This window comes from Balaenoptera musculus, chromosome 2, assembly GCF_009873245.2.
Source record: "Balaenoptera musculus isolate JJ_BM4_2016_0621 chromosome 2, mBalMus1.pri.v3, whole genome shotgun sequence".
In the NCBI taxonomy this organism is placed as follows: Eukaryota; Metazoa; Chordata; class Mammalia; order Artiodactyla; family Balaenopteridae; genus Balaenoptera; species Balaenoptera musculus.
Genome location: NC_045786.1, coordinates 121,298,809 through 121,325,436, shown reverse-complemented (window position 1 = coordinate 121,325,436; position 26,628 = coordinate 121,298,809). Strand labels below are relative to the sequence as shown.

The following is a 26,628-nucleotide window of genomic DNA, read 5'->3' as shown; positions in this document are numbered from 1 at the left end:
CATGAATGCCGGGTCATGTAGTCCACATCGGAAGTTCGGACTAGGCAGAAGGCTCCTGGAAAAGGAAGTGAAAACGTTGCGAACGTAATGAACGTATCTGGAGCGGAGAAGGCTAGGAAGAGAGAAGGCATTAAGGGGAAGTGACGCTCTCCTCGCTCAGGGCGGAAGTTCCCCGCCCCACCCGTAAGAGTTGGGATTTGACTAAAGGCAAAAGAGGATCTTGCCCGCGTTCGCGTTGTCCACGGCTCCTCCTCTTGCTGCTGCGGGCGTGATTCCTGGGAGTCAGGTATTTTCCTTTTGCTGTCCTTCTGCGGCTCAGGCTTTGGCAGAGTTCTGCTGGAGTGCCGCTGCTGCTGGAGTAAGATGTAAAGAAATGAACGGGAGCAAGCAGGGAGAGAGGCGACATCTTCTTGTGCAGGGCTCAATCGTTGTAAACGCGTTGCTATCTACAGCCCTAAGTGCGATCCTTTCCACCTGCCGTCCGCTAACCGGGACGGGAGATCCGGCCCAAGGCCAAGCTCAGAGCTCGCGTACTTTTTTTCAAATCTTGGTGTTTTAGGCCTTTACTCTCCTCGCCCTTCCCCCCAACCCCCTTTTCCTACTTCGCTTACCCTCCGGTTTTGGAGGGTTACTGGTTTTTTGTCAATGGTTTTCTGTCATTTTTCCTTATCCTCATCACTTTAAGTTCTCTTTGAAAACGTACTTGATCTGGAGATAAATCTGTTTTTCCTTGTAGCTAACCTTCTTTCCCTTATAGGTTCTCAAAGTCTAATGCAGTTCCTCTGTGGGACTCACCCCTTCCCCTCTCCCGCTCCCTCCGCAGCCCCAGCCTCCCTGCAGGATCCTCCCGCGTCTCTGCAGCCTTTCAGTATCCTGGAAACCGAGATTGCAGAGAATTTCAGTTGCTGTTGAAGTTCTTGGCATCACGGTCCTAAGAGAATTCTGCCCTGTAGATTTAGAGCTGATAATAGACGTTTCTTTGTTTTAGGCGAACTGTGAATTTGGTGAGCATTTTTTCTTTCTTGTAATTAAACTTAAGCGGAAACAATTGAAGAGCTGGAGTGCCTGGTGTGAGGCTGAGTTCTTTGGAGTGTGGAAGAAAATATTTTTGGGAAGGAATAATACAGTTGCTTTTGAATGACCCAGTGAGAAAAGTCTGTTATCATTTGAAGTCTACAATTTATGCACTTAAAATGCAAGTGTTCCTACCCTATTCTGTACCACACGAGATGTCTCAAATACTTTTTTAAGTCTTAGCATACCAAACCACTTTGTAAATAATTTTTGCTGGATAATGGAAGTTCAAAAATAACTTCTGTGTGTTGTCTTAAAGCACAATTTGATTATTATAGGTTTCTTTTCTTTTTTCTTTTTCCCCTTTCTTTTGGGAGTAGAGTAAATGTAAATGGGGCTTGTGTAAACATGCATCCTTCTGTTTTGGTTTAAGTTCTAGGTTGTTACTTTGATTTTAATTAGTCATTTTGGTGTTTAAATGAATCTGCCTAAATTTGGTTTGACTAAAAAAATAATTTTTTTTTTTTTTAATTTTAGGGTCAGGGTAAGGGCAGGGGAGTGAAAACCAAGAGATGATTTTAGAAGTTGTCAATGAGAAAGAATGTCTAGTTCTCATATTTCCAACGTAAGAAGTTCAAATTTATACTTTTACTCATGTATGCTCAGACTTCAGGAACTCAGTTCAGACTTAACTAAAAGAATGATGTACACATCAGAATGTACACATTAGAATGCCAGTTTATGTTGGAATAGAAGATAACCCTTTCCAGTAATCAGAATTTTCAGGTTGAAAATCCAGTGCACTCTTTCCTGTATGCAAGAACTTGGGAAGTTGTGTGGTAATCATGGAACAAAGAAAGTGAACTTGGAAAGTCCTGAATTATATATCATCATCAAAATTATGGTAGAAGCTTAAGAATTACCCCTTCTCTCTATAAAGAATACTTTTTCAAGGGGCTTGGATACTTAAATCAACTAGTTATATCCTTTTCCTTGGAACAAAGCACGATGAGTTTTCATTTTGACCCCTTTTCTCAGGGCCCTGTAGATCACTATGTTATAGATTGCAGTCTATTTTATATCTGTTACCTTTAATTTCCTTGATGAAGACTTGGAAGATGCATTAGTCTTCATGGTGGATGGGACCAGGAAATGGGACCTTATCAGCATCCCATATCTTACTAATTATCTTTTAGAGTTATTTTGTGGAAAATAAATCTCATCCAATTAATGTATATTCTGTTTATTTCTATTACGAAGCAGATTTTTAAAAAATCTTATTCTTGAATTCTAGGAATTGTGTACTGACTAGGGAAGTCTTTTGTATTTAACCATATAGAGAGGTAGGATAAAAATTTTTAAATCAAATTCCAGAACAGTGGAATACACTGTTAGGTGTATTAATAGTACACCTCTGAAAGTTGAAAGGGAGTAATTAAGAATACATTGAAAATAGCAAATTCAGATAAAATAAGTTAATAATTTCAAGATAATTTCAGTAAGTTCAAGAAAGTTTACTTAAATTAATGGATTAGTTAGTTAAATTAAGGAATGTTTCTGATACATACCTTACTTTTTTGAGCTGAAGTTAAGGTAAACACAATTGCCCTAAAAGCATCCTTTATTTCCACAGTCAGAATAAAATATTAATTGGTTGGATGAACCACTATAGTTTTTTCCTTGTTCTTACTCAAATTTTACAGATGTCCAGGAATATTGGAAACCAGTTTGAATTCTGTAAACTGTTAAGAATTTTGTATAGTTTAAGAAGTTATTGTGAAGAATTGCTATGGAAATGAAAGGTGCTATTAACATTAACAAGTAATTATAATTACACTATTATTTGAGTGTTTGCTGTGTGCCATACACTTTGCTGGGTACTTAATGAATATTAACTCATTGAATCCTCACAACAATTTTTTGAGGTTACATCATCTACATTTGTACTGTGGCACATTTTGTGGGTGTTTGCATCAGAAAGTAATTACTCAAATTAGTCAATTTGGCTACTTGCTTAGAGCTTTGGAAAACTTTTGATGGGGGAGAGTGTTGAAACTATAGGATAAAATTAGATTTTTCCATCATTAATCATTCATATCTATTATTATGTATTATTTGATTATATGTATTTTAATCTTCCTCTTTGGGTTTATGTTCTGAACCCTTTTGGTTTCTTGTTTGAGTCACACCTTTAATAAGGTTAAGAAATTATGAGCTTATTTTTATACATGTAGGATTAAACAGGTTTTCTTGATGTGTATCAGTGTTATATTTCATTTACTTAGGTTTGTGCTCCAAATCCATTGTGCATTTCTGAGTCAAAACGCTACTTTTAAACAAAAAAAAAAAAATTTGTTGCATTTTAAGCACTAATCTGTTAACAGGATTTCACATTTTTTGTAACCAGTTTTTCAGTAGATGGGTTAATTATGTAACTTAGAGCTTTTACTGGATGTAGTAATGGCTTTGGGGACTTGCTTTCTTCTGTGTTATTTTGGAATCTATGATATAATGACTCGTATTATAACAGGCTTCTAATTTTACTTTTGTTTCTCTAGATATAATGAAAGTCAATCTCAGAGAAAAGGAAAATATGCCAACTTGTTCCATAGGCTCACTGTCAAAATTATTATGCCATCATTAGTTGAATTCTTCTGTGAGGAAAATTGAACTGTGGGAAAGAAATTTAAACAATTCTTATTTCTCGACCATTTATTTGCTCTCTTTGTAGCAGATAATTGCCTCCCAGCTGATTTCAGCACCACTGTTTTGTAGCTTAGGTGTCAATTAAGTGTAATAACTCACAACTTGACCTTTAATAGCTTGGTTTCAGAATCTAAAATTGTGAAGCTGCTGTAGACTATGGAATGTTTGATTTTATTTTAAATTTATCTAATGTTATCTTTATATTGTGGATATTTATGTAATAAGAATGTGATTAGAAGTGAAGTACAATGCTATTACCTTTTTAAAACTTTTCAAATGGATACCATTTATTCAATTTTGACTAATCAATCCAGTTACCTGGATTTAGAGTACTCCTAAGTATTTGTTTTATGATACCAAAATTTAAAACAAAAAAGTATGGCAGGGATGTGGGGGAAGAAGAAACAATCCTACTATTATATAAATAACAGAAGGGAATGATTGTTCCATGGACCTCTCTTTATTTCATTTTAAAGGTCTGATGTATTCTTGTATCTGATCTACATAGTGTGTGTGTGTGTATATTTTATATATATGTATATGATCTGTGCTTTTTGGGTTTCTGTTCTGTACCTTTTTAGTTTCTTGTTTGAGTTAAAACTTGAATAAGATTAAGAAATTATGAGTTTATAAGTGAGGCACTATAACATAGTATTTAAGAACTCTGGAGACAGAGTGCAAAGGTTTAAATCTTGCCTTGGGCTTAATTTCTCTGTGCCTCAGATTCCTTCATCTGTTATATGGGAATAATAATAATAACAGTGCCTAGCTCATGGTGTTACTCTGAGGATGAACGGAGTTAATACATGTAAAAAGCTTAGAACAGTAGCTGGTACATTATGGCAATCAAAGATATTCTAGATGCTCTTTATAGAATAATTTAGTCTTATCAGGAGTAGCAACAATTATAAATTGGTTCAGTAAATATTTTGAGCAGGTCAACACTGATCAGCATTGTAATTTTTTTTAATGTAATATGTAAAGAACATTGTTCTAAGGTTAAGAAAACATTATAGTCCCAGTAACGTCTTAACTAATTGTGTGATCTTGTTAATTCATCTAAACTCTCTGAACTTCAGGTTCTTCATCTGTAAGTCTTATGTGAAGTTTAGTGCCATATATTTTTTTCTTTATTTCTTTTTTCCTGTACAAAATCTCATAAACATGCAAATGTAGAATAATGTAATGAACCCTTATGTACCTGTCACCCGGCTTCAGCAGGTATCAACTCATGACATCATATCCATTTCTATCCTATCCCTCATCCTATATTAATTTGAAGCCAATCCCTGACATCATTTTATCTACTGATATTTCAGTATGTATTTGTAAAAGATAAAAACTCTTAAAAACAAAACTATGGTATCACTGTTCAACAACAAAGAATAACAGTGATTAGTTAATATAATCAATAATACAGTCAGTGTACAAAATTCCCAGTTGTCTCCTAAATGTTGTGTGTATGTGTATGTATATTATATGTGTGTGCACGCACCTGAATGAATCACAGGTTGTATTTGGTTGATAATGTCTTTTAAGTTTATAGTAATCTGTAGGTTCATTCTCATCCTATTTCTTTCCGTTTATTTGTTGAAGCTGTCTATGTTATTTATTCCATAAAATTTCTCACAGTCAGGATGTTTTTGCTGATTGCATCCTTCTCTTATAGTTTAACATGCTTTTTCTGTTTTCTTTATTTCTTGTAAATTAATAGTTGGATCTAGTCTGTTGACTACATGTTTGATTTTGGGGGGTGTGTGTGTGGTGAGTGGGAGTATGCAAAAATATTTATAGGTGGTATTATGATCTTCCATCAGAAGACCCTGATGTCTGGTTGTCTCTGTTTTTGTGACATTAGCAGCCCTTCATAATCAATGTCTACCTCTATTAATTCATTAAGATTGTAAAATGGTGATACTCTATCATTCCTTCTTTAATAACTGGAGTACTTTTATAAAGAAAAACTTACCCTCATCTATTTGGTAACCCAGTGGTACAGTTATTATAGGAAAGGCATGATAAATGCTTGATTCTTTCCCTTTATTTGCTAGGTTTCAAATAATGAGTTGATTCATTAGCATCCTCCAGTGGTGAGCACTTTTTTTAAATTATCATAATTTTATTATCATTATGAACTCACGGATTTAAGCATGTCTGCTGTGTTTTAATCAGTTGCAGTTACTGTAATTGATGATCAGTTTGTCCCATCTCTTTGACTAATGAGAGCCTATTCAGTTTGGCTCCTAAGTTTTTTATGACCTTAGTCATCATTGATAGCTTTATTGCTACCTAGTATGTAAAGATTCCAAATTTATGGTGACATTTTCTGCCCCAGGTCTGGAATCAGCCATATTTTCCAAAGAGTTCTGTTCCCTTGGAGGGAAACGTTATTTAGGGACATCTGGTGCTAGGAGTGCTCTTTGCTACTGGGTTGGTTGTAATTTCTAGCCCTTTTTAGTAGACAGAGCTAGGAAATACAATTTTTTTCTTAATATACATTTTATACATTTGTATATCTCATATATTTCATATGGTATATACATTTGTATTAGTGTATATAATGTTGTTTCTATATATATTTGATATTTTTAATTCAAAATCAGACTACAAGGTTTATATTTAATGTCTCAGTCTTACATCTTTCTCTTCTCCCATATTGAGAATCCCAGATCACAAATGACTCTAGGGACGATAGAATTAGAAATGTCACGTAATTATGCATGTGGCAATGCACAGTAACAGTTTCAGAATACAAATAACACTCCCACCAACCATGTGATTACTGAAAGTGGTGTAAAAATTTTTAGGGCATACCCCACTAGGGATGGACTATCAAATTACTGTTTTAAAGTTATTTGGAATGGTATGGTTAGGCTACTAACTAGATGAACATTAGGTTCCTTTGCTTCCTTTTATTTTCAAGTTTCTTATGGATTGTGTTTTTAAGGTTTAATTTTGCTTTATAATTGTGTAAAATAATTCCCTAATTCCACAGTCAAATCTATAAATGGGATATATTCAAAGATGTGTAGCTTCTATCTCTATCCCCTCCACTCTTTTCTCTCCCTTCTCTATTAGGTAACCTTTTAAAAAATATACCATGTAATATTTCCTTTTTTTAAAAAAAAATAAGTGGGTATGTATATTTGTAACCTCCCCTTTCTTAGATAAATAGTGACATACTGTACACACATTTCTCTTCCTTGCTTGGATCAGGGAGATCCTGCAGAGTAGTATATGCAGAGATTCCTCATTTCTATTCACAGCTGCATAGTACTCCATTGTACGGATGTGCCATAGGTTTTTTCAGCCATTTTTTGGTTGGTGGGCATTAGAGTTGTTGTAAAATTCTTGGTCAGTTGCCTCTTGGTCTCTCAAATATGAAAGTTCAAAAGCATAAGGTATTATTCTTTTGCTTGTACAAATAGACCTACAATTATTACCTTATGCATTTGTCTTTATATATTTTTTGCCAGTGTATTTTTTGGATAAATTCTTAGAAGTAGGATTGTTGGATCAAAGGGTAAATGCAAATGTAATTTTGCTAGACTTACCAAATTTATCTCCAGAGGTCTGTATCATTCAGCATTCCCACAAGGATGTATGAGTGTGCCTCTTTCTTACAGCCTCACCAAGAGTATATTGTCAGGAGAGAATTGTTAACTCCATATAGTTTTAATTCATTTGATTATAACTGAAGTTGAGTGATCTTTTCATATACTTAAGAACCATTTGTATTTTTTAACCATCTGTTCATTTCTTCAACCTAATTTTTCTATAGGGCTAGAGTATTTTAGGAATGTTTTATTTATTGCTGATACATCTTTTATATATATTGTAAATTTTTTCTCAATCTCATTTATATTTTGTTCTTTGCTTATTATTTTTTTAGCTATTCAAAGTTTTTTAATGTAATTAATTTGATCTACTTTTTCACTTATTGCCCCTGGGTTTTGTACCATAGTTAGGAAACTGTTCTCTAATCTTAAGTTATAGAGGAATTCACTCCATTTTATTCTAATACTTGTATGATTCCATTTTTTACATTTATACCTTTGATCCATAAGGAATTTATCCTGGCATAGATATGTGGAAGGGATCTGATTTTATCTATTTTCCTGAGGCTCAGTTATCCCAACATGTTTATTTAAAAGTCCCTCTTTTCTTCACTGATTTTGAGATGCAGCCTTTATCATAAACTAAATTTACATATATTAAATTATCTATTTCTGTATTTTCTATTTTTCACCATTGATTTGTTTCTCCAAACCAAACATTCTATTTAATCCACAACAAATTTTCCAGATGAGAAAGTTCAAGTTTAGAATAAGTAATTTGCCCAAAGTCTACAGCTATTAAGTAGTCAAATGTTGACTTGAACCCACTAATCTCTCTGGCCCTGAAATTCACATTTTTCCTCACTGTTCTTTCCTGTTTTCTATGGTACTGGTTCTTCATTCTGCACAAGGTTGTTATTGAGATAAATGAACCTGCCAGTGTAAAACTGACAAAGGTTAGGTTTTGAAGATTAGGAATTATTGTTTCTGTGAGTTATTTTTAGCCATTTATGGGTAAATAACTAAGAACCAAGTATAGTCACAGTTGTAATTCATAATTTTGAAGGAGTAACAGTTATAATTTGCCATAATTTTTAAGCAGTTACACTTGTGCTGGAATATTTTAACCGATTCTCAAACATTAGCATGCATAAAAATACTAATGCATTCTTAAAACACAGATTGCTGCCCCTTCCTTAGTTTCTGATTCCTTAGATGTGTGGTTGAGCTCAAGAATTTGCATTTCTAGCAGGTCCTAGGTGATGCTGATGCTGTTGGTGCAAGGATCATATTTGGAGAACCATTGTTTTAAAGCTCTCTCTTTTAAAAGTTCTGTGAATTTCTCTTAAGTCAGATTTCTTGAGAGAGAAAAGGAGTCAAATTTAAAATGTTAAGAATGATGTTATGGCAAACCTCCAATGTAATTCATTTTAAGTTCCCTATATTTACCTTGCCCTTTTAAAGTTCTTAGTTGAAATTGTTTTGGTTATATGTTAAGAGTATAATCTCTTAAACTTTATTCTCAATACTTCTTAAAGGGATTAAACATCATGTCATTTGAATCCAGTACAATGATAGAAATATGTATGGGTTTTCTTTTATGAAGTCATCTTTACCAGTATCCTTCCTGAGTGGTTTTTAAACCTTTGATCATTTTTATTATTTTGGGGGGTAATAGGAAAGTGAGACAAAGGAAAAATACTACAGAGGGTATAAGTGTAGGGGAATAGCTTCATCCTGGCATTCTGGTGAACTTGCATGTGTCCACATAGACAAAAGCTTGGACTGTGGGACTGAAGGTTATCTGAGTCTTGGAACACCTTGCGATTCTCCTGGAACATGAGAGGATGGGTGGTCTTTAAGGAGCTGCTGTCAGGCCATCTCTGACCTACCTCTCTGTCACCCCTGGGAGTCTGCCGTGAGACAGTTTCTCTTTACCTCCCTGGTGTGATGAGGTATGGGACTTTTGTGTCCTGCTGCCCCGCAGAATAGAGCTCCAGAATATAAAACTGCTGCTGCCGTAGTTTGGGTTCTTCACAACTTATATTGCTGCCATCCAGCCCCTTTTGTTTCTGTGTTGTCCTTTTTAGTATGTGGGACAAGGATCCAGGGAGCTTAGTCTTCTTTCACTGTCTGTAAGTAATAAACTGTCTAAATTTAAAAGTGGCTCGCTGTTATCTTTTCTGGTCAAATTAGTCAGGTTTTGGCCTTGCCCTGTTTGTATTTACTCATTTGACAGTAAGTAAGCTTTGTTCCGTTTTTGGTGAGTGTGGAAGGGAGTCACATGGGTTTAGCTGGTAAAAACCGAGTCTTCTTAAGGAAGATAATGATAATAATAAATAGCACCTAATGATTATTGAGTGCTATGTGTACCATTTTGTCTGTGCTTTACGGATGAGAAAACTGAGACTTTAAGATCACTTTCCCAAGGTCACATAGCTATTAAATAGTACAAACAATATTGTAACCCTAGGAACCTGATTCCAGAGCCCAGTCTCTTAAATACCATCCTGCGTATCTGGATATGTGTCATATATACACACAAACATATGTTCTCTTCTGTGTTGCATGTCTACATATATATGTGTGTGTATGTATATTTACAAATCAGTATTGTAGTATGCTTTTATATTGTGTTGATGGTAATTTACCAGTCTTGAATTGGATATACAAAAATTAGTATAAAGATCTATTACTGTATGATTTCTATTTATACTAAAAATGAATCTAACCAATAACTCATTACCTTGATTTGAGAATCAACAATTCTTCAATACTTTGTGTGGTCCAAGATGTCCACTGACGTCTTGTACAAAGATGGTACAAAGTAGATTTCTTACCCAGTAGTAAGAGATGGTACGACATAGAAAGCAGAATACCTCTTAAGCAAACAATGTAAAAAAAAATCACTAGTAATAAGATAACTTATAAATAAATAAGATATTTATCACGAGCTTACTAAGTGATAGGCACTATTCTAAGCACTTTATATGCATAAATGCATTTAATCCTCAAAACATTCCTATATTATTGTATTATTACTGAGTAACTTTCACCCTTTGGTTTTTCACATAACTCTCAGATTTCCTTTTTTTTTTCTTCGGACTCAACACCCATAAGATGTCTTGAATTTCTTCTCTTCATCAGGTCTTTTACTTTGTTTAGATCCCTTTTAAAGGATGGTACTCCAAATCTGTATTCCAGATGTGGTCTGACATTTGCAGAGCCAAGTGGAATGTCTCCTCTCTAGTTCTGTATATTATAGTTCTATTAATGCACCTTAAACCTCCATAAGATTAGTGTGCTAAAGTATTGCTAAAATTAAAATCCCTAAACCCTTTAAACACATCCTACAGATGAGTCTTTTCTCTCTTTTTCTGTACTTGTATAGTTGTTTTGGAATCCACTATAGAATCTTAACATTTATCCCTCTTAAATTTCTTCTTATTAGATGTCAGGTCTTTTTGGATCCATGTTTTGTTAGCTGATGTATTTGCTGTCCTCTGCAGCTTCATATCATCTCCAAAGCTGAAGAGCCTGCCTGCAGTATCTTCATCTTGGCCTATGGTATACCATCAGAAACCTCCCTCCAGGTGGACCTCATTTCATTAAGTAGTATATACTCTGGTGTGGTTGTCCAACCACTTGCTAGTTTAGTTAACTGAGCTAGCTTATATTTTTTGGTTTTGTTCTCAAAATCATAAAAGCATTATAAAATTCTTTACAAGTATCTAGTTAAACATTGTATATTTTTCTGATCTGCAAGTCTTCTAAATACATCAGGAAAAAAAAGATTAATCTGTGACACGTTTTCTTGTTAACTCATGCATCCTAGTCTTAGAGATCACTACATCCTCTTCTAAGTATTCACATATCAAACCTTTAATCGTTTGTTTTAAAGTGTTATCTGAAATTAACATTAACCTTACCAGAATGTTAGTAGAAATTACACTCTTATTTTTGAAAATAGTCTCCTGTCTTGTGGCACTGGCGATGATTCAGGGATCTCATTCACAGGTTCTTTTAAATATCTTGGAACATAATTGTTTGGTCTGGGAGAGATGTGAACTTATAAGGTAGCTAGGTCTCCTTTTTTTTTAATTTACTTTTTTAAAGGACTATTTTTTTAGAGCAGTTTTAGGTTCACAGCAAAATTAAGAGGAAGGTACAGAGGTTTCCCATTTACACCCTTCCCCAACACATGTGTACCTTCCCCCATTATCAACGTCCACCACCATGGTGGTACATTTGTTACAATTGATGAACTTATATGGACATGTCATTATCACCCAAAGTCCATAATTTACCATAAGGTTCACTTTTGGTGTTCTGTATTCTGTGGGTTAGGACAAATATATAATGATACATATCTACCATTATAGTATCATATAGAGTAATTTCACTGCCCTAAAGATCCTGAGTGCTTTGCCTATTCATCCTCTGTCCCCCTTAACTCCTAGCAACCATTGATATTTTTACTGTCTCCATAGTTTTGCCTTTTCCAGAATGTCATATAATTGGAATCTTGCAGTATATAGCCTTTTCGGATTGGCTTCTTTTACTGGGTAAGACATTTTCTCCATGTCTTTTCGTAGCTTGACAGCTCATTTCTTTTAACACTGAATAATATTTCATGGTCTTGTTGTACCATAGTTTATCCATTCACCTACTGAAGGACATCTTGGTTGCTTCCAAGTGTTGGCACTTGAGAATAAAGCTGCAATAAACATCCATGTGCAGGTTTTTGTGTGGACATAAGTTTTCGATTCATTTGGGTAAATACCAAGGAAGGCAATTGCAGGATTGTATGGTAAGAGTATGTTTAGTTTTATAAGAAGCTAACAAAGTGTCTTCCAAAGTGGCTGTACAATTTGGCATTCCCACGGCCATGAATGGAAGTTCCTTTTGCCCTACATTTTGTCCAGCATTTGGTGTTCTCAGTATTCTGGATTTTGACCATTCTAATAGGTGTGTGGTAGTATGTCGTTGTTTTAATATGCAGTTCCCTCATGACACATGATCTTGAACATCTTTTCATCTGCTTACTTACCATCTGTATCTTCTCTGGTGAGGTATCTGTTAAGGTCTTTAATCCATTTTTTTAATCAGATTGTTACTTTTCTTGTTTAATTTAAAAGTTCTTTGTTTATTTTGAATAACAGTTCTTTATTTATTTTTATTTTTGGCTGCGTTGGGTCTCCGTTGCTGCATGAGGGCTTTCTCTAGTTGCGGTGAGCAGGGACTCCTCTTCATTGCAGTGCGCGGGTTTCAGTAGTTGTGGCATGCAGGCTCAGTAGTTGTGGCTCACGGGCTCTAGAGCACAGGCTCAGTAGCTGTGGCGCACGGGCTTAGTTGCTCCGCGGCATGTGGGATCTTCCCAGACCAGGGCTCGAACCCGTGTCCCATGCATTGGCAGGCAGATTCTTAACCACTGTGCCACCAGGGAAGTCCCTGAATAACAGTTCTTTATCAGTTGTGTTTTTTTGCAGATATTTTCTCCCAGTGTGTGGCTTGTCTTCTCATTCTCTTGACATTGTTTTTCCCAAAGTAGAAGTTTTTGTGTGGTTTTTTGTTTTGTTTTGTTTTATAGAGACATCCAACTTATCATTCTTTCTTGTGTGGATTGTGCCTTTGGTGTCTTAGCTAAAAAAAAAAACCATTGCCATACCCAAGGTCATCTAGAATTTACTCCTGTGTTATCTTCTAAGTGTTTTATGGTTTTGCATTTTACATTTAGGTCTGTGATCCATTTTGAGTTAATTTTTGTGAAGGATATAAGTAAGGTCTGTGTCTAAATTCATTTTTTACTTTACATTCCAGCACCATTTATTGAAAAGACTATCTTTTCTCCATCGTATTACCGTTCCTGCTTTGTTAAAGATCAGTTGACTGTATTTATGTGGGTCTGTTCCTAGACTCTCTGTTCTGTTCCATTGGTCTATTTGTCTGTGCTTTCACCAGTGCCACACTGTCTTGGTTACTACAGCTTTATAATAATGCTTGAATTTGGGTAGTGTCAGTTGTTCAACTTTATTCTTCTTTTTCAATATTGAGTTGGCTATTCTGGGTCTTTTGCCTCCCCATAAAAACTTTAGAATCAGTTTGCAACATCCACAAAATAACTTGCTGGGATTTTGATTGGGATTGCATTGAATCTGTAGTGCAAGTCAGGAAGAACTGACATCTTGATAATGTTGAGTCATCTTATCCATGAACATGGAATATCTCTCCATTTATTTAGCTAGTTCTTTGATTTCTTTTATTAGAATTTTATAGTTTTCCTCATATAGATCTCGTACCTAATTTTGTTAGATTTATATCTTAAGTATTTCAGTTTTTAGGTGTTAATGTAAATGGTTATATGTTTTAAATTTCAAATGCCACTTGTTCGTTGCTGGTTTATAGAAAATTGATTGACTTTTGTATATTAACCTTGTATCTTGCAAACTTTCTAAAATTGCCTGTTAGTTCCACTGTCTTGGGTTTGTTTTTTTTTTTAATTGTTCTGGATTTTCTACATAGACAGTCATGTCATCTGCCAACAAAGAGTTTTGTTTCTTCCTTTCCAGTCAGTGTGCCTTGTATTTCCCTTTCTCATCTCATTGTATTAGCTAGGTGTCATTTTTCATTTCCTTCTCTTATTTTCTGTATCATTCACCTTTCCTGTTTGTTGTTCACTTTTCATCCTGAATAACATCTCCTTGTTGAATCAGACAAATGAGAGTTGAGAGGGGTATGTTTCACAAAACAGCACTTATAATTAAATTAATTGCATGTAAAGGAAGTGAGTACTTAAATGTTTATAGACTTTCAGTTGAAGTTAATTTTGAACCAGCCTTTTGCAAATTTGAATTGGATGAAAAGAACATGGGAGAGGAGAAAGTTTATAGGCAAAAATCTGGCAAATGTGAGAAAATATTTATATAGAGCTGTGGTAATTACATGAGCTTTATTGGAATGAAAGGTCGTTATGGAAAGAATGGGAAATAGTGAAAGTGGGGATCATGAGAAGAGAATGAGACTTAAGTGCTGTATTCATAGCACTTCGAGTTGTGTGGAACTTTAAACTTTACAGAACAATTTTCATGTAACCTTCTGAGATAGGTGGGAGGTATTCTTATTTTATGGATGAAAAAATTAATACTTACATTAAGAAATGTACCAATTCCATATAATAGTATGTGACCCAGTTAGAACTAAAACTCATTATATTTCCAAGGTCCCTATTCTTCGCTGATACTGTTACATTTCTGTTGCCTCACCATAGTACCCTGTACTCATAACTCTTACAGTTTGTTATATGTTCCTGTGCATTATCTAATTTGATCCTCAGAAACCTTGTGAGATATATATAGTTCAGGTATTATTATGATCTCACTTTACAGATAAGGAAAATGAAGATAAGGTAAAGTTAATGATGTAAAGTAGCTAGGACTACTTTCTTAATCCTGTCACTTATTTGCTATATCTACTTGCTTTCCTGTTGTTCATTTTTCTCTTTTCAGTCTAGATGTTAACTTTTTCCATTAAACTGAGGCTAAAAGAAGTTAAACAAGTTTAAGAGGTCAACACTATAGTAAGTAAAAAGAACAGACCCTGATCTAAACATGTGCCTTCTGGTTGCTGTTTTCTTACCAATATTCTGTTCTGGAATAAAGTACCTACTGGAAGACCAACAAGTTTCTTGAGACTTGTCTGTACCCTGATTGAGAATTATTCTGTTAGATGTGTGCAGGATTAGTTGGAGAGATCAGAAGTGGAGGCTGGTGATATCAGCTATAATGTGGTCATGTTAACAAAATTTGTTAATGGACATAAAATTCAAATGAAACAAGTGTGAAATGATGATGTTCTTAATGAAGATAAAAGTTTTAATATTTGGATATTTGCACCTAAAAATGCACAGGAATGAAGTGCTATACTCTCCCAGTCCTACCAACATTTATATTATTTAATAATGTTCAGAATTTTTAAGTTTATTTGATAATACTTTTAAAATAGGAACCAAATTTTCTGCTTTTTTAAATTATCCCCATTACTTGTGTTTGAGGTGTGAATGAGACAGGAAAGAAACAGTTCATATTGTGTAGATGTCTTATGTTCCTTTCATCTATTCTAAGTAACTGCTGTGAGCCATTCTGAAGTATCCATGTGTTGATTTCTTATGGCTGCTATAACAAATTACCACAAACTCAGTTGCTTAAAATAACAGAACTTTATTCTCTCACAGTTATGGAGGCCAAAAGTCTGAAATTATTATCACCGGGCTGAAATTAAGGTGTTGGCAGGGCTCTGTGCCCTCTGGAGGCTCTAGGGAAGACTGTGTTCCTTGCCTCTTCCAGCTTCTAGTGGCTGCCAATGTTGATTGGTTTGTGGCTGCATCAATCCAATCCCTGCCTCTGTGGTCAGATTACCTTCTCTTCTTCTGTCTGTGTCAAATCTCCTTCTGCCTTCTTATAAGGTACATGTGATTGCACTTAGGGCCCAACTAGATAACCCAGGATAATCTCCCCATTTCAAAATCCTTAATCATATCTGCACAGTCTTTTTTTTTTTTTTTTTTTGGCTGTAAAAGTACCATTCAAAGTTTCCAGGGATTAGGATGCGGATGTCTTTTGGGGGAGCAATTATTCAACCTACCCCAGTCCTTATTGCCTCTCACTTTTTCTTCTTCTTTTCTTTCTAGTCTCTTTCCTTCTCTTTTATTTTTAATCTTGTTCATCTTCCAGAAGCACGGAGTGTGCTTAATATCTATAATAAAGGAGTTGAATGATTGTTAACTTCCCTTCTAACTCTAAAAGCCTCTGTCTAGTATTTAGTATTTAAAAAACAACAAACATGCAGATAAACAACAACTCTTATTTATTTTGTGCTACCTGTAAAAGTAATCATTTGCAAATTATTTTGAAATAACTATTCATGCTTTTTGTTTTTCTGTAGATGGACCACACATCCCCGACCTACATGCTTGCTAACTTAACCCACTTACATTCTGAACAACTTCTACAGGGCTTGAATCTTCTTCGTCAACATCACGAACTCTGTGACATCATTCTTCGAGTAGGTGATGTTAAAATCCATGCTCACAAAGTGGTACTTGCCAGCATCAGCCCATATTTCAAAGCTATGTTTACTGGAAACCTTTCTGAAAAAGAGAACAGTGAGGTTGAGTTTCAGTGCATTGATGAAACTGCTCTCCAGGCCATTGTGGAATATGCCTATACAGGGACTGTTTTTATTTCACAAGACACAGTTGAATCTCTCCTTCCAGCAGCAAACCTACTCCAGATAAAACTTGTCCTGAAAGAATGTTGTGCATTTCTTGAAAGCCAACTTGATCCTGGTAATTGTATTGGAATTTCTCGCTTTGCAGAGACATATGGTTGTCATGACCTTTATTTGGCAGCCACTAAATACATATGCCAGAATTTTGAAGCAGTTTGCCAGACTGAAGAGTTTTTTGAGCTTACGCATGCTGATTTGGATGAAATTGTTTCCAATGACTGTTTGAATGTAGCTACTGAAGAGACTGTTTTTTATGCACTTGAGTCTTGGATCAAGTATGACGTCCAAGAACGCCAGAAATACTTAGCACAGCTACTTAACAGTGTACGATTACCATTGCTGAGTGTTAAGTTTCTCACTAGATTATATGAAGCAAATCATCTTATTCGTGATGATCGCACTTGTAAACATCTTTTGAATGAAGCTCTGAAGTACCACTTTATGCCTGAACACAGACTCTCTCATCAGACAGTCTTGATGACACGACCTCGCTGTGCTCCCAAAGTACTTTGTGCAGTAGGAGGAAAATCTGGACTGTTTGCCTGTTTGGATAGGTAAATAGGCTTTTAAAGGATTGATGCTAATAGATTTTATACTCTTAAAATTTGCTAATTTGTTATATTTTTAAAATAGTTTGATTTTCCTGTTTATCTGCTGCTTTTTGTTGTTTTCTTTTTAAATCACTTACCTGATTATTTTAATCACATTGTCGTCCATTCTCGACAACACTCTCAATTTTAAACACCTCTCCTCCCTCCCAGTGCACAAATTTTATCCATCCTGGTTATTCATGAACTTTTCTTCCATTTTATGCCCTTTTTTCCTTTGTCAAATCATTTACATCTTTATATGAGTCAGACCAGGTCAGAGGGGATTTATTATTGCTAGCTATATCAAAAAATGCTAAAGAGGAGAGCTAGGAATTTGTGATGAGGTCAGACTGGGACAAGAATATGTTTGAATGAATACAGTTAATCAGAGTAACCACCAAGAAAATAAAAAACAGGATATTGATATAAATCATGGACTTTACATGTAATTTATTTTCTTCAGCGTAAATATTTTTTTAACAACAGTAGTCAAAAGTGCTTTCTTTTCTGATAACTTAGAGTAGGAGTTGTCAGACTTTTTCTATAAAGAGCCAAATAGTAAATATTTTAAATTTTGTCATCGTCATATGGTCCTTGTTGTAACTACCCAAGTCTGCCATTATAGTGCAAAAGCAGCCATAGGTAATACATAAACAAATGAGCATGGCTGTGTTCCAGTAAAACTGTATTTACAAAAGTATCTGGTGGGCTGAATTTGGCCCATGGCCATCATTGATTTAGAGCATTCTACAAGTAACTTTTTTTGTTTGTTTGTTTATTTGTTTAATTTTTATTTTATATTGGAGTATAGTTGATTAACAATGTTGTGTTATACAAATAACTTTTATACATTGAAAATATAGCTGGATGTTACCTTCCTTTTCCCTTAAATGGGATTGCTTTATGAAAACTTTTGTGTTTAATTTATTTCTTTAATATTTAATATTCTAAATATTAGAATAAATATTAGAATATTTAATATTCTAAAATATTTCAAAACATTTGGTAGATTGCATTTCTTTCCTCCAATAGGAGGAAACTGTTGATGTTTTATCAGTGTCAATTGGTATGTTCTTTATCTTTTAAAAAGTCTCAGTGTACATTTTAATTGTGGTCTAAAACTAGATTTGTTGAGATTGGGCTAACAATAGCTTTAAAGTTCCCTTGTGCCCCTCCTTGATGCCATCTCCTTCTCTCCCCCAGAAGTAACCAGTATTCTGAATTTTTAATGTATTATTCCCTTGCTTTTTGTTATAATTTTGCCACATATTATATGTGCCCCAGTATATAGTTAGGTTTTACACATTTTTATGTAAATGCAGTAGTACCATGTATATTCTTCAGAGATGTGTTTTATCATTGAGCAGTAAGTTTATGAAATTGAGATTGCATGAGGAAATAATTCATTTAGTTTCACTGGTGTATGGTATTATAGTAGATGGACATAATACAACATTTTCTTTCTACTGTGAGTATGATGACTGAAAATTGATTGAAATGTTTCACATATACGGAAAAGTCCACAAATTCCAAGTGTACAGCTCAATGAATTATCACAAAGCAAACATTACAAACCATTTCAAGAAAAGAACATGAACAACACCCAGAAACCACCCTTAAGTTCCCTCCCTGTCCTCCCCAAAGGTAACCACCACCCTCATTTCTAATCTAGAGATTAGAAGTGTTTTTGAACTTGATAGAAATGAGACTATACTGAATATATTCTTTTGAATTTGGCTTGTTTCCCTCAACATTATATGTGTAAGATTCATCGCTGTTACACGTAGTTGTAGTTTGTTCATTTTCATTGCTGTATAGTATTTTCTTATATGATACGCACAATTTACTTATCCATTTTATGGTTGATGAAAAATTTGGATTGTTTCCAGTTTTCAACTATTACAAATAATGCTACTGTGAACACTGTTGTACATATACATATGTGTGCATTTCTCTTGGGTGCATATCTAAGAATGGAATTGCTTTGTCATGGGGTGGGTGTACCACATCTTATTTATCCATTCTCCTTTTGATAGATGACTGTGTTGAGCTGCTGTAAACCTTTCTCTATTTGTGTTCTTTTGCAAAACTGGCTGCAATAGGCATTCAGTAGAGTAGATACACAGGAATGAAATTGCTGTGTCAGAGCATAAGTGTATCTTCAGTTTTGCCAGATATTGTTTATGGGCCATTTTGATGTTTTAAATTTAATTTTTTCTGCTTATTCTTTAGTGTGGAGATGTACTTTCCTCAGAATGACTCTTGGATTGGTTTGGCACCCCTGAACATTCCTCGCTATGAATTTGGAATATGCGTTTTAGACCAAAAAGTGTATGTTATAGGTGGTATTGAAACTAACGTGCGTCCTGGCATCACTATCAGAAAACATGAAAATTCAGTCGAATGCTGGAATCCTGATACAAATACCTGGACTTCTCTTGAGAGAATGAATGAGAGCCGAAGTACCCTTGGAGTAGTGGTACTTGCAGGAGAACTTTATGCTTTAGGTGGTTATGATGGACAATCTTATTTACAATCTGTAGAGAAGTATATTCCCAAAGTAAGAAAGTGGCAACCTGTGGCACCAATGACTACAACAAGAAGTTGTTTTGCCGCAGCTGTGTTGGATGGAATGATATATGCCATTGGTGGGTATGGTCCTGCCCACATGAACAGGTATTTAACTTAATCAAGTTGTATATGCTTGTAGATTTTTAAAAGTATCATTAACAATGATTTCTGGATTTTAAACAATTTGTGTATATGAATGAACTTCCCTTTTTAATTTTTAAAGTAATATTGATAGACATTTGGGAAACTTAACCTGCTCCACAAGTATAATTGTAACTGTTTTACAAGGAGATTTAATACAAACCTAAAAATCAAATCCTTTTTATTAAATTTTACATTCATTCATTCAATATAAATGGACTAGATTTTAGAATTCAGCAATCTGAAAATAAGATGAAGTTAGATAATTTTAGATTTGGGGTGGTGTGTGTATGTATAAATGTGTGTGTCTGTATGTGTGTGTATGGATGGATGATCTATTACTACATTGTTTAAAAGAACAAAAAAGTGGAAAATGTAATTTCTATATGCTTACACAATATTATAACACATCATAAACTTTAAGCCTTATTTAAATATTCCATTCTGGATTCTTGTTCTGTAATCATACATGTATCATTATGTATCTGAGCTGTGCTGAAATTTAAATGTGAGATTTCTGTATCTTATAGTATTCTCTGAATAAAGGAGAAATATATATATGAGAAAAACAAAAGCATAAAGTGCTTATATGGAAAATTAATCATAATTCTGAACCTTTGTTGAAAGTCGATCTTCCAAAGATTTTGTCTCTGATAGTATTTTATCTCTAATAGTGGTATGTGTTTTATTTACTGTGAGCATTTTAATAAAGGAGAGTATGTGGTGGTTTGTTAACAGGCTGAGAAAGTAATGAGACAACACCATTTCATCTATAAATTTTTATTTCTGTGTAGGCTAAATTTTTCTCCCTTTTTATTGCTCCTTTAGTTGAAGGAAAAGTATTTGGGACCCAGACATGCATTTCTATTTTTTGAAAAGCTGCTAGCAGAAATTTCTAAGATAAAAGGTTAAGTACTTTAATTTTGAGATAATGCTCTTGAAGTTTAAGCTTTTGTTACAGTTTTTCACAGGATTTTTCTTGTCTAGTGATTTTGCTCTAACAGTTTTTATCCTGGTGTCCTTTCAGAAATAGTTGTAGTTTAGTCTTCTAGTCTAGTCTAGTCTAGTCCCTATTCTGAACTTACTCTCAAATGCTTTAGGCTTTCTTGAGAAGTTAGGTTAGGACCAGAACAAGCTCAACCAACTTGCCTTTGCACCCCTTCAGGGAAAGTGTAGGCTTAAAGGCCTTCTGGGATTTTCTAGGAAAGCTTATTTGGAAATTCTGATTTGATTTGGATTTCCATAATGCAACTTGGAAATGCCAAGAATTCTCTGGAATACAGACTTTATTTAAATCCGTGAATTCTCATAAATTACTCTGATTATTATAATCATTACAATAATCATTATTATGATTAGCCAGTTTGTGTTATGAAGTATGTAGTGTTTGCTTTACAGTTAGTCAACATGAATTCACCTATAAGAAAAAAATTCCTCTTCTTTCCTTCTCTTCATCTTCCCTTTTCCGTAGCTGAGGGGAAAATCCTTAGTATCTTTAGGAACAGTCTATATTCAGTTTGTGATTTTCAGAGTCCTTTCACATGCATACTCATTGGACTTTATTCTTACATGAATCCGTGAGGTTATATTATCCCCATGTTTACAGGAAATGACTTATCCAGGAATACACAAATCCAAAGTGGTAGGTCTAGGTATGTATTATTAGTACTTGAACCCAGATTTTCTGACTTCAAATGCTCCATGCTTTTAATACACCTTGCTGCTTGTACAATATAATAGAGTAGGGTATGGCTATTATTGCACCAGTCTACAAGGTAAGCTTTTATCCCTGTGATTTTATCAGCAAAATCTGAACATTTGGGACAAACTACTCTTGTTTTATATCTGTCCGTTTGCACTTTTAAAACTCTGGTGGGTTTTAGTTGCTTTAGTAGGAAGAGTGACACAAAGGATATGTGAATTAATTCTTTCTTTTGTGAATATTTGCAGTGTGGAGCGTTATGATCCAAGTAAGGACTCCTGGGAGATGGTTGCATCTATGGCAGATAAAAGGATTCACTTTGGTGTGGGTGTCATGCTAGGCTTTATTTTTGTGGTGGGTGGACATAATGGTGTTTCACATTTGTCAAGCATTGAAAGATATGACCCTCATCAAAATCAGTGGACTGTGTGTAGACCAATGAAAGAACCCAGAACAGGTAATAATAACATACCAATTTCTAAACATGCAGGACAATATTTTTTATAGTGATGTTCTTGAAATAGTAGTTTCTTGGGATATAACAGTAAGAGTATATTATTACTTGTCCAGAAAAAACTTTTTTTGTGATAAACTTGACTGACAACTTGATTAGACAAAACTATATATATTTTTTTACTGTGATTTTAATATGCCAATGTGCATATTGTTATTTTTTAAACTTCTACAACACATCTTGAGAAATGCTGGTAATAGAAAGTACCTTATAGAAGCTCTTTGTGTCCATGTAACAAATGTTAATTGTTTTATGTGTTACACACACATGTGCACACACACCCAGGATCCTAGGGTTGTTCTATTTTGTTTTTTATTGTACATCAGCAGTCTGTATGTTACTTTCAAATGTTCTCTCCTCCTTAAGGGGTATAGTTATAGTTGATCTAGAAAGGGTTGGGTTTCAGGTTTCATAAAGAAAAACAAATACACCTTTGAGGAAAAGAAGAAATTATCCTTAAACCCAAACTCAAATCACATTATTTTAAAAGGAACATTTTAAGTTACTGGTGGAAATGCTTTAGGAGTATTCCTTGCATTTATGATTAAAGAAACTCCTGAAAAATAAACATACGAAGGAAATTGAAAGGCTTGTTTACTAGAATTAGTTTCTGTGGTACCATTGAGAAGGAAAACCATAAAACAATGAAAACGTAAAATATTTGGGTAGCCTTGTTCTTTTTAGAACTATATATATATATAAAGTAAAATTTTTAAAGCATAAATTATATAGTTCAATATATATTTAAAATTTTAACATGTTTGAAAACAAAAATTAATGATTTTTGAAAAACATAAATTGAGAAGAAAGCATATGGAAAGATACATACTACATTCTTAATATTTAACTGTGGTGGAGAGAGGGAGAGTAAGATTGAGGAGGAGAGATGAAGGAAGACTTCAGCTCTTTTATACTAAGGGATTTTTTTTCCAGTAAGCACATATTGCTATATTGCTTGTATAATTAATAATAGATTGTTGAAATGTATTTTAAGAAAACATTTAAATACAAATTTAATTTAGTGCGAAGTCTGCTTCATGGTTAACATATTTTTTCCCCTATTTTTACCCACCTTTCCTAGGAGTTGGTGCTGCAGTAATTGATAACTACCTTTATGTAGTGGGTGGTCACTCAGGGTCTTCCTATCTGAATACCGTGCAGAAATATGACCCTATCTCAGATACATGGCTGGATTCAGCTGGCATGATATACTGTCGCTGCAATTTTGGATTAACTGCACTTTGACAAGTGTGGACTTGTGGAAATAGCGTAGTGATGAACCTTGTGCTGCATGAAAGGATGCCCAGTTTTCTGAAGCCCAAAAGCTACATTGCTTTCTTTTTAACTTGAAATGGCATGAAGACTCAAAGTTTTGTTGGGTACTTTGAACTGACAAGTAGCTTTGGTTGCTCTTGATTATACAGTGAATCAATAATCCAAGAAAAAAAAAAAAAGGAAAGATCTTGCCAATTGAATTGTGCACTTTTTTTTCCTAATACTGGGATAGAATAGTTTTATGTTCATAAGTGTACATGTGGAGAAAACCTTGCTGCTTTTTAAAAAAAATTTAGCTTTCTTCCTCCTCCTTGTTCTGCACCGTTTTTTACCAGGATGAGAGATGCTTAGATGCTGGAGTATACTGAGTGACTAGACAGAGTGCTGATACTGTTGGATATAAATTCATATGCTTCACATTTTAAACAAAGGGCTGCTTTTTTTTCTGGTACTTTTAAGGGTTGTAAATTACATGCCATACTGAGTCACGTGGATATTCTTCCTGCTAAATGGCTTTAGGGCTGGGGATGTAATAAGTTTTCAAGATAAATGCATTTACTATCATGATTTCGGGTCCTATTTTAAGCAATCAGATACTTACTGTGTATGCCTTTTTTATATGGGCAGGTTAATGCTGGATGAATTTAGTTACCCATCTATGGTATGCTAAGCATGGATAGAAAGAGTTAAGCATATCAGTTTCAATTTTTTTTTAGTAGTCCAGCAGGCTTCCCAGTGTTGATGTAAATATTTGATAAATGTTTAGTACCACCCTTAGTGCACATTAAGTTTTTTCATATATGCTTACAATAATTTTAGTTTTTTTAAGACTTTTGATTGCTTTTTCAAAGTATTCAGATATAAAAATGGTGCTAACTGTAGGATCTGTAACAGGGCTATAAAAATGTTCTTTTGGATGTTAAATATGAGATACGCATGACGTGTTTTGATAGTATTTTTCATTTTTACCGGCTTGGTTCATTTGTGCTTATTAAAAATGTTAGTGTTTATACTAATATTTACATCCAAAAAACATTCAAATGGCCTGTTATGCTTTTCATGGTTCCTGAATAGTGATTTAAAGAAAGATACATTTTATCTTCTTTCTTCTTGTGCTAGATGTTACATGCCCTTCTTAAAAACAGAAATATATGCATTAAATATAAAGCACTAGGCAGTTAAGCATTATTTTGTACATTTCTTAGGTAACTGAATATTTTAAAGTTATTGAGGAAAACTGGAACTTGATGTTTACTTGAGTAATGGTTCTAAATTCAGTTCCACTTTGACTAAAGAAACGATCTTTTAAAGCAAAATTGTTTGCTTTACCCAAGTGACAGCTTATTTAAAAGAACTGGTTAATTCATTTTGTTTTGCATGTTTTAGTAATGTCTCTTAATCTTGAATACATTACTTTGCATTTTATTAGGATGTTGGTACTTGTGTTTTTGGTACTGTAGTCATTTTGTTTTCCTTCCCTTGATTTTTTCTTTCTCTTTTCTTTTTTTTAACTGCCCACTATCTCTTTATAGTCTCTACAAAACTATATTTGTTTCCTAAGAAAAAGTTCATATTGCATTCTTAAGTGCCATAATGTTCAGAACTATTGTTAAGAAGCCATTTGTAATTATAAAACATAGGTTCATTTTTAGCATATATGTTATTTCTTGAAAACTATTTATAGCCAGGCAATTTTCAGTTTTCCTTGTTCTTCCATAAACTGCCAGTTGTAGACTTAAATATATACTGCAAAACTGTGTGAACTCATCTTTAATCATATAAGTAGTTTCATGCTTTATGAATATTTGCACAGATTATAAAACCTTGCAAGTGATTTTTAGTCTCTTTCTAATTAAGAACTCAACAGGAGCTACTAATAAAATTGACAGGCTGAATATTTTCTATGTTGCTTGTTTGAATAACTTAATGATATATAGCAATAACTTTTTAATTGATTTGAATAAATCTGTTGAATAGAAACAAGGTGCACTATTGTGATTGGCCTAGACTTCATTTAAAGAAAGCAATTTAAAATAGATTCCATCACATACTTAATTTTAAATCCCCATCTCAATTTTCTTTCTGTTTATATCAATCAGAAAGAATTGTTATTCTTGATAACATTAACAATGTTAATCAATTATTAAATACATCCTATTACACTGTTTTTAAGCCCCTCTCCCCAGAAGATAAGGGAATTTGAAAGACTATAGAAATTTATTTTAATTGTAAACAGATCTATACTATACATTTTATTTTCACAATGTTTTCCTCACATATCATCCCCACTATCAAATTAGTATAAAATATATAATCGTTTGGTAAATTAGACCAAAGATATAAGTTGATCATTGTTTTGGAAGAATCTAAATTTCTTCTCAGTGAAGACTAAATGTGAAACATTTTGGGCAGTAGTAAGAGCAATATACTAGAGAACAAATTATGAAACCCTGTGAAAGGAAGAGAAAAAACCCCCCCAAATTTAGAAATATTTATTTTAGGTTTGCTAAACCTACTTAATTGTGCATAAGAACCAGAGTATTGTGACCTGACAGCTGATAACTTTACAATAGAGCCTTCTCATTCAGCTTGTGAGAAGTTTCATCATGAATACTTTGCTGACAAATTGTGAATTTAAAGCCACATTTCTAGTGTTAAAAAGGATCGAAATGTTTGATTATAAATTCCCAGGGTTAAAGATTTTAGAAATAATTTTATATACTCAGGCAAGGAGGAGAAAGCTATTTAAGATTGCCCAGAACTATTTTGGAAAAAAGTAACAGTGGGAAATAGAAATTAATTTAATCATTTAGAAGATAATTGCCTTCTATAATTATGTTATGAAGACTTAATCTGTTAGAAATGTTTGGCTATTTAATATTTGTTAAATATAGTAATAGAACTCAAGTGATTTTTAATGTAACCCAAAGGATAGTTATATAAGTTCCTTATATTATTGCTAATACTGTTTTAAACATGAATGAATATTACATTTTAGGACGTGGTATCAAAGTAATAGGAGAATGGCATTAGGTTTTGAAAAATTATTTTGATAACTTGACAAATATGGAGGGTCTACTATATGAGATACTGTGCTAGATGCTATGGGGGCTAGAAATATAAATAAGATATAGTCTTTTCACCCAAAGAGTAAAATATAGTAAGGGAGACCTGTACCCAAATAACTATTATGGTAAAGTGTGAATCTAATTCCTTATTTCTGACATCATGAAGTGATTGGAGATCCAATTTATGTATAAACATTTGTGTCCT

The 26,628-nt window shown here is 33.9% G+C and overlaps 1 protein-coding gene across 2 annotated transcripts; it reads left to right on the top strand.

Moving 5' to 3' along the window:
• Positions 1-18: 18 nt before the first annotated feature.
• KLHL28 (kelch like family member 28) lies at positions 19-25,338 on the top strand. Of its 2 annotated transcripts, XM_036842249.1 has the most exons (6): positions 19-286; positions 824-1,004; positions 16,218-17,116; positions 19,385-19,828; positions 21,815-22,023; positions 23,162-25,338. In XM_036842249.1, the coding sequence occupies exons 3-6, from the start codon at positions 16,218-16,220 to the stop codon at positions 23,323-23,325; spliced, it is 1,716 nt and encodes a 571-aa protein (XP_036698144.1). In that variant the 5' UTR covers positions 19-286; positions 824-1,004; the 3' UTR covers positions 23,326-25,338. The 2 variants fall into 2 exon arrangements, with proteins under 2 accessions (XP_036698144.1, XP_036698143.1); XM_036842248.1 differs by lacking the exon at positions 824-1,004 and having other exon boundaries at positions 22-286.
• The last annotated feature ends 1,290 nt before the right edge of the window (positions 25,339-26,628 follow it).

Bases quoted from the DNA above. Each gene is read 5' to 3' on its own strand.
- KLHL28 (XM_036842249.1), top strand. From the start codon at position 16,218: ATGGACCACACATCCCCGACCTACATGCTTGCTAACTTAACCCACTTA. The intron at 19,829-21,814 runs GTATTTAACTTA...GAATATTTGCAG, and splicing joins GGTCCTGCCCACATGAACAG to TGTGGAGCGTTATGATCCAA. The intron at 22,024-23,161 runs GTAATAATAACA...CACCTTTCCTAG, and splicing joins AATGAAAGAACCCAGAACAG to GAGTTGGTGCTGCAGTAATT.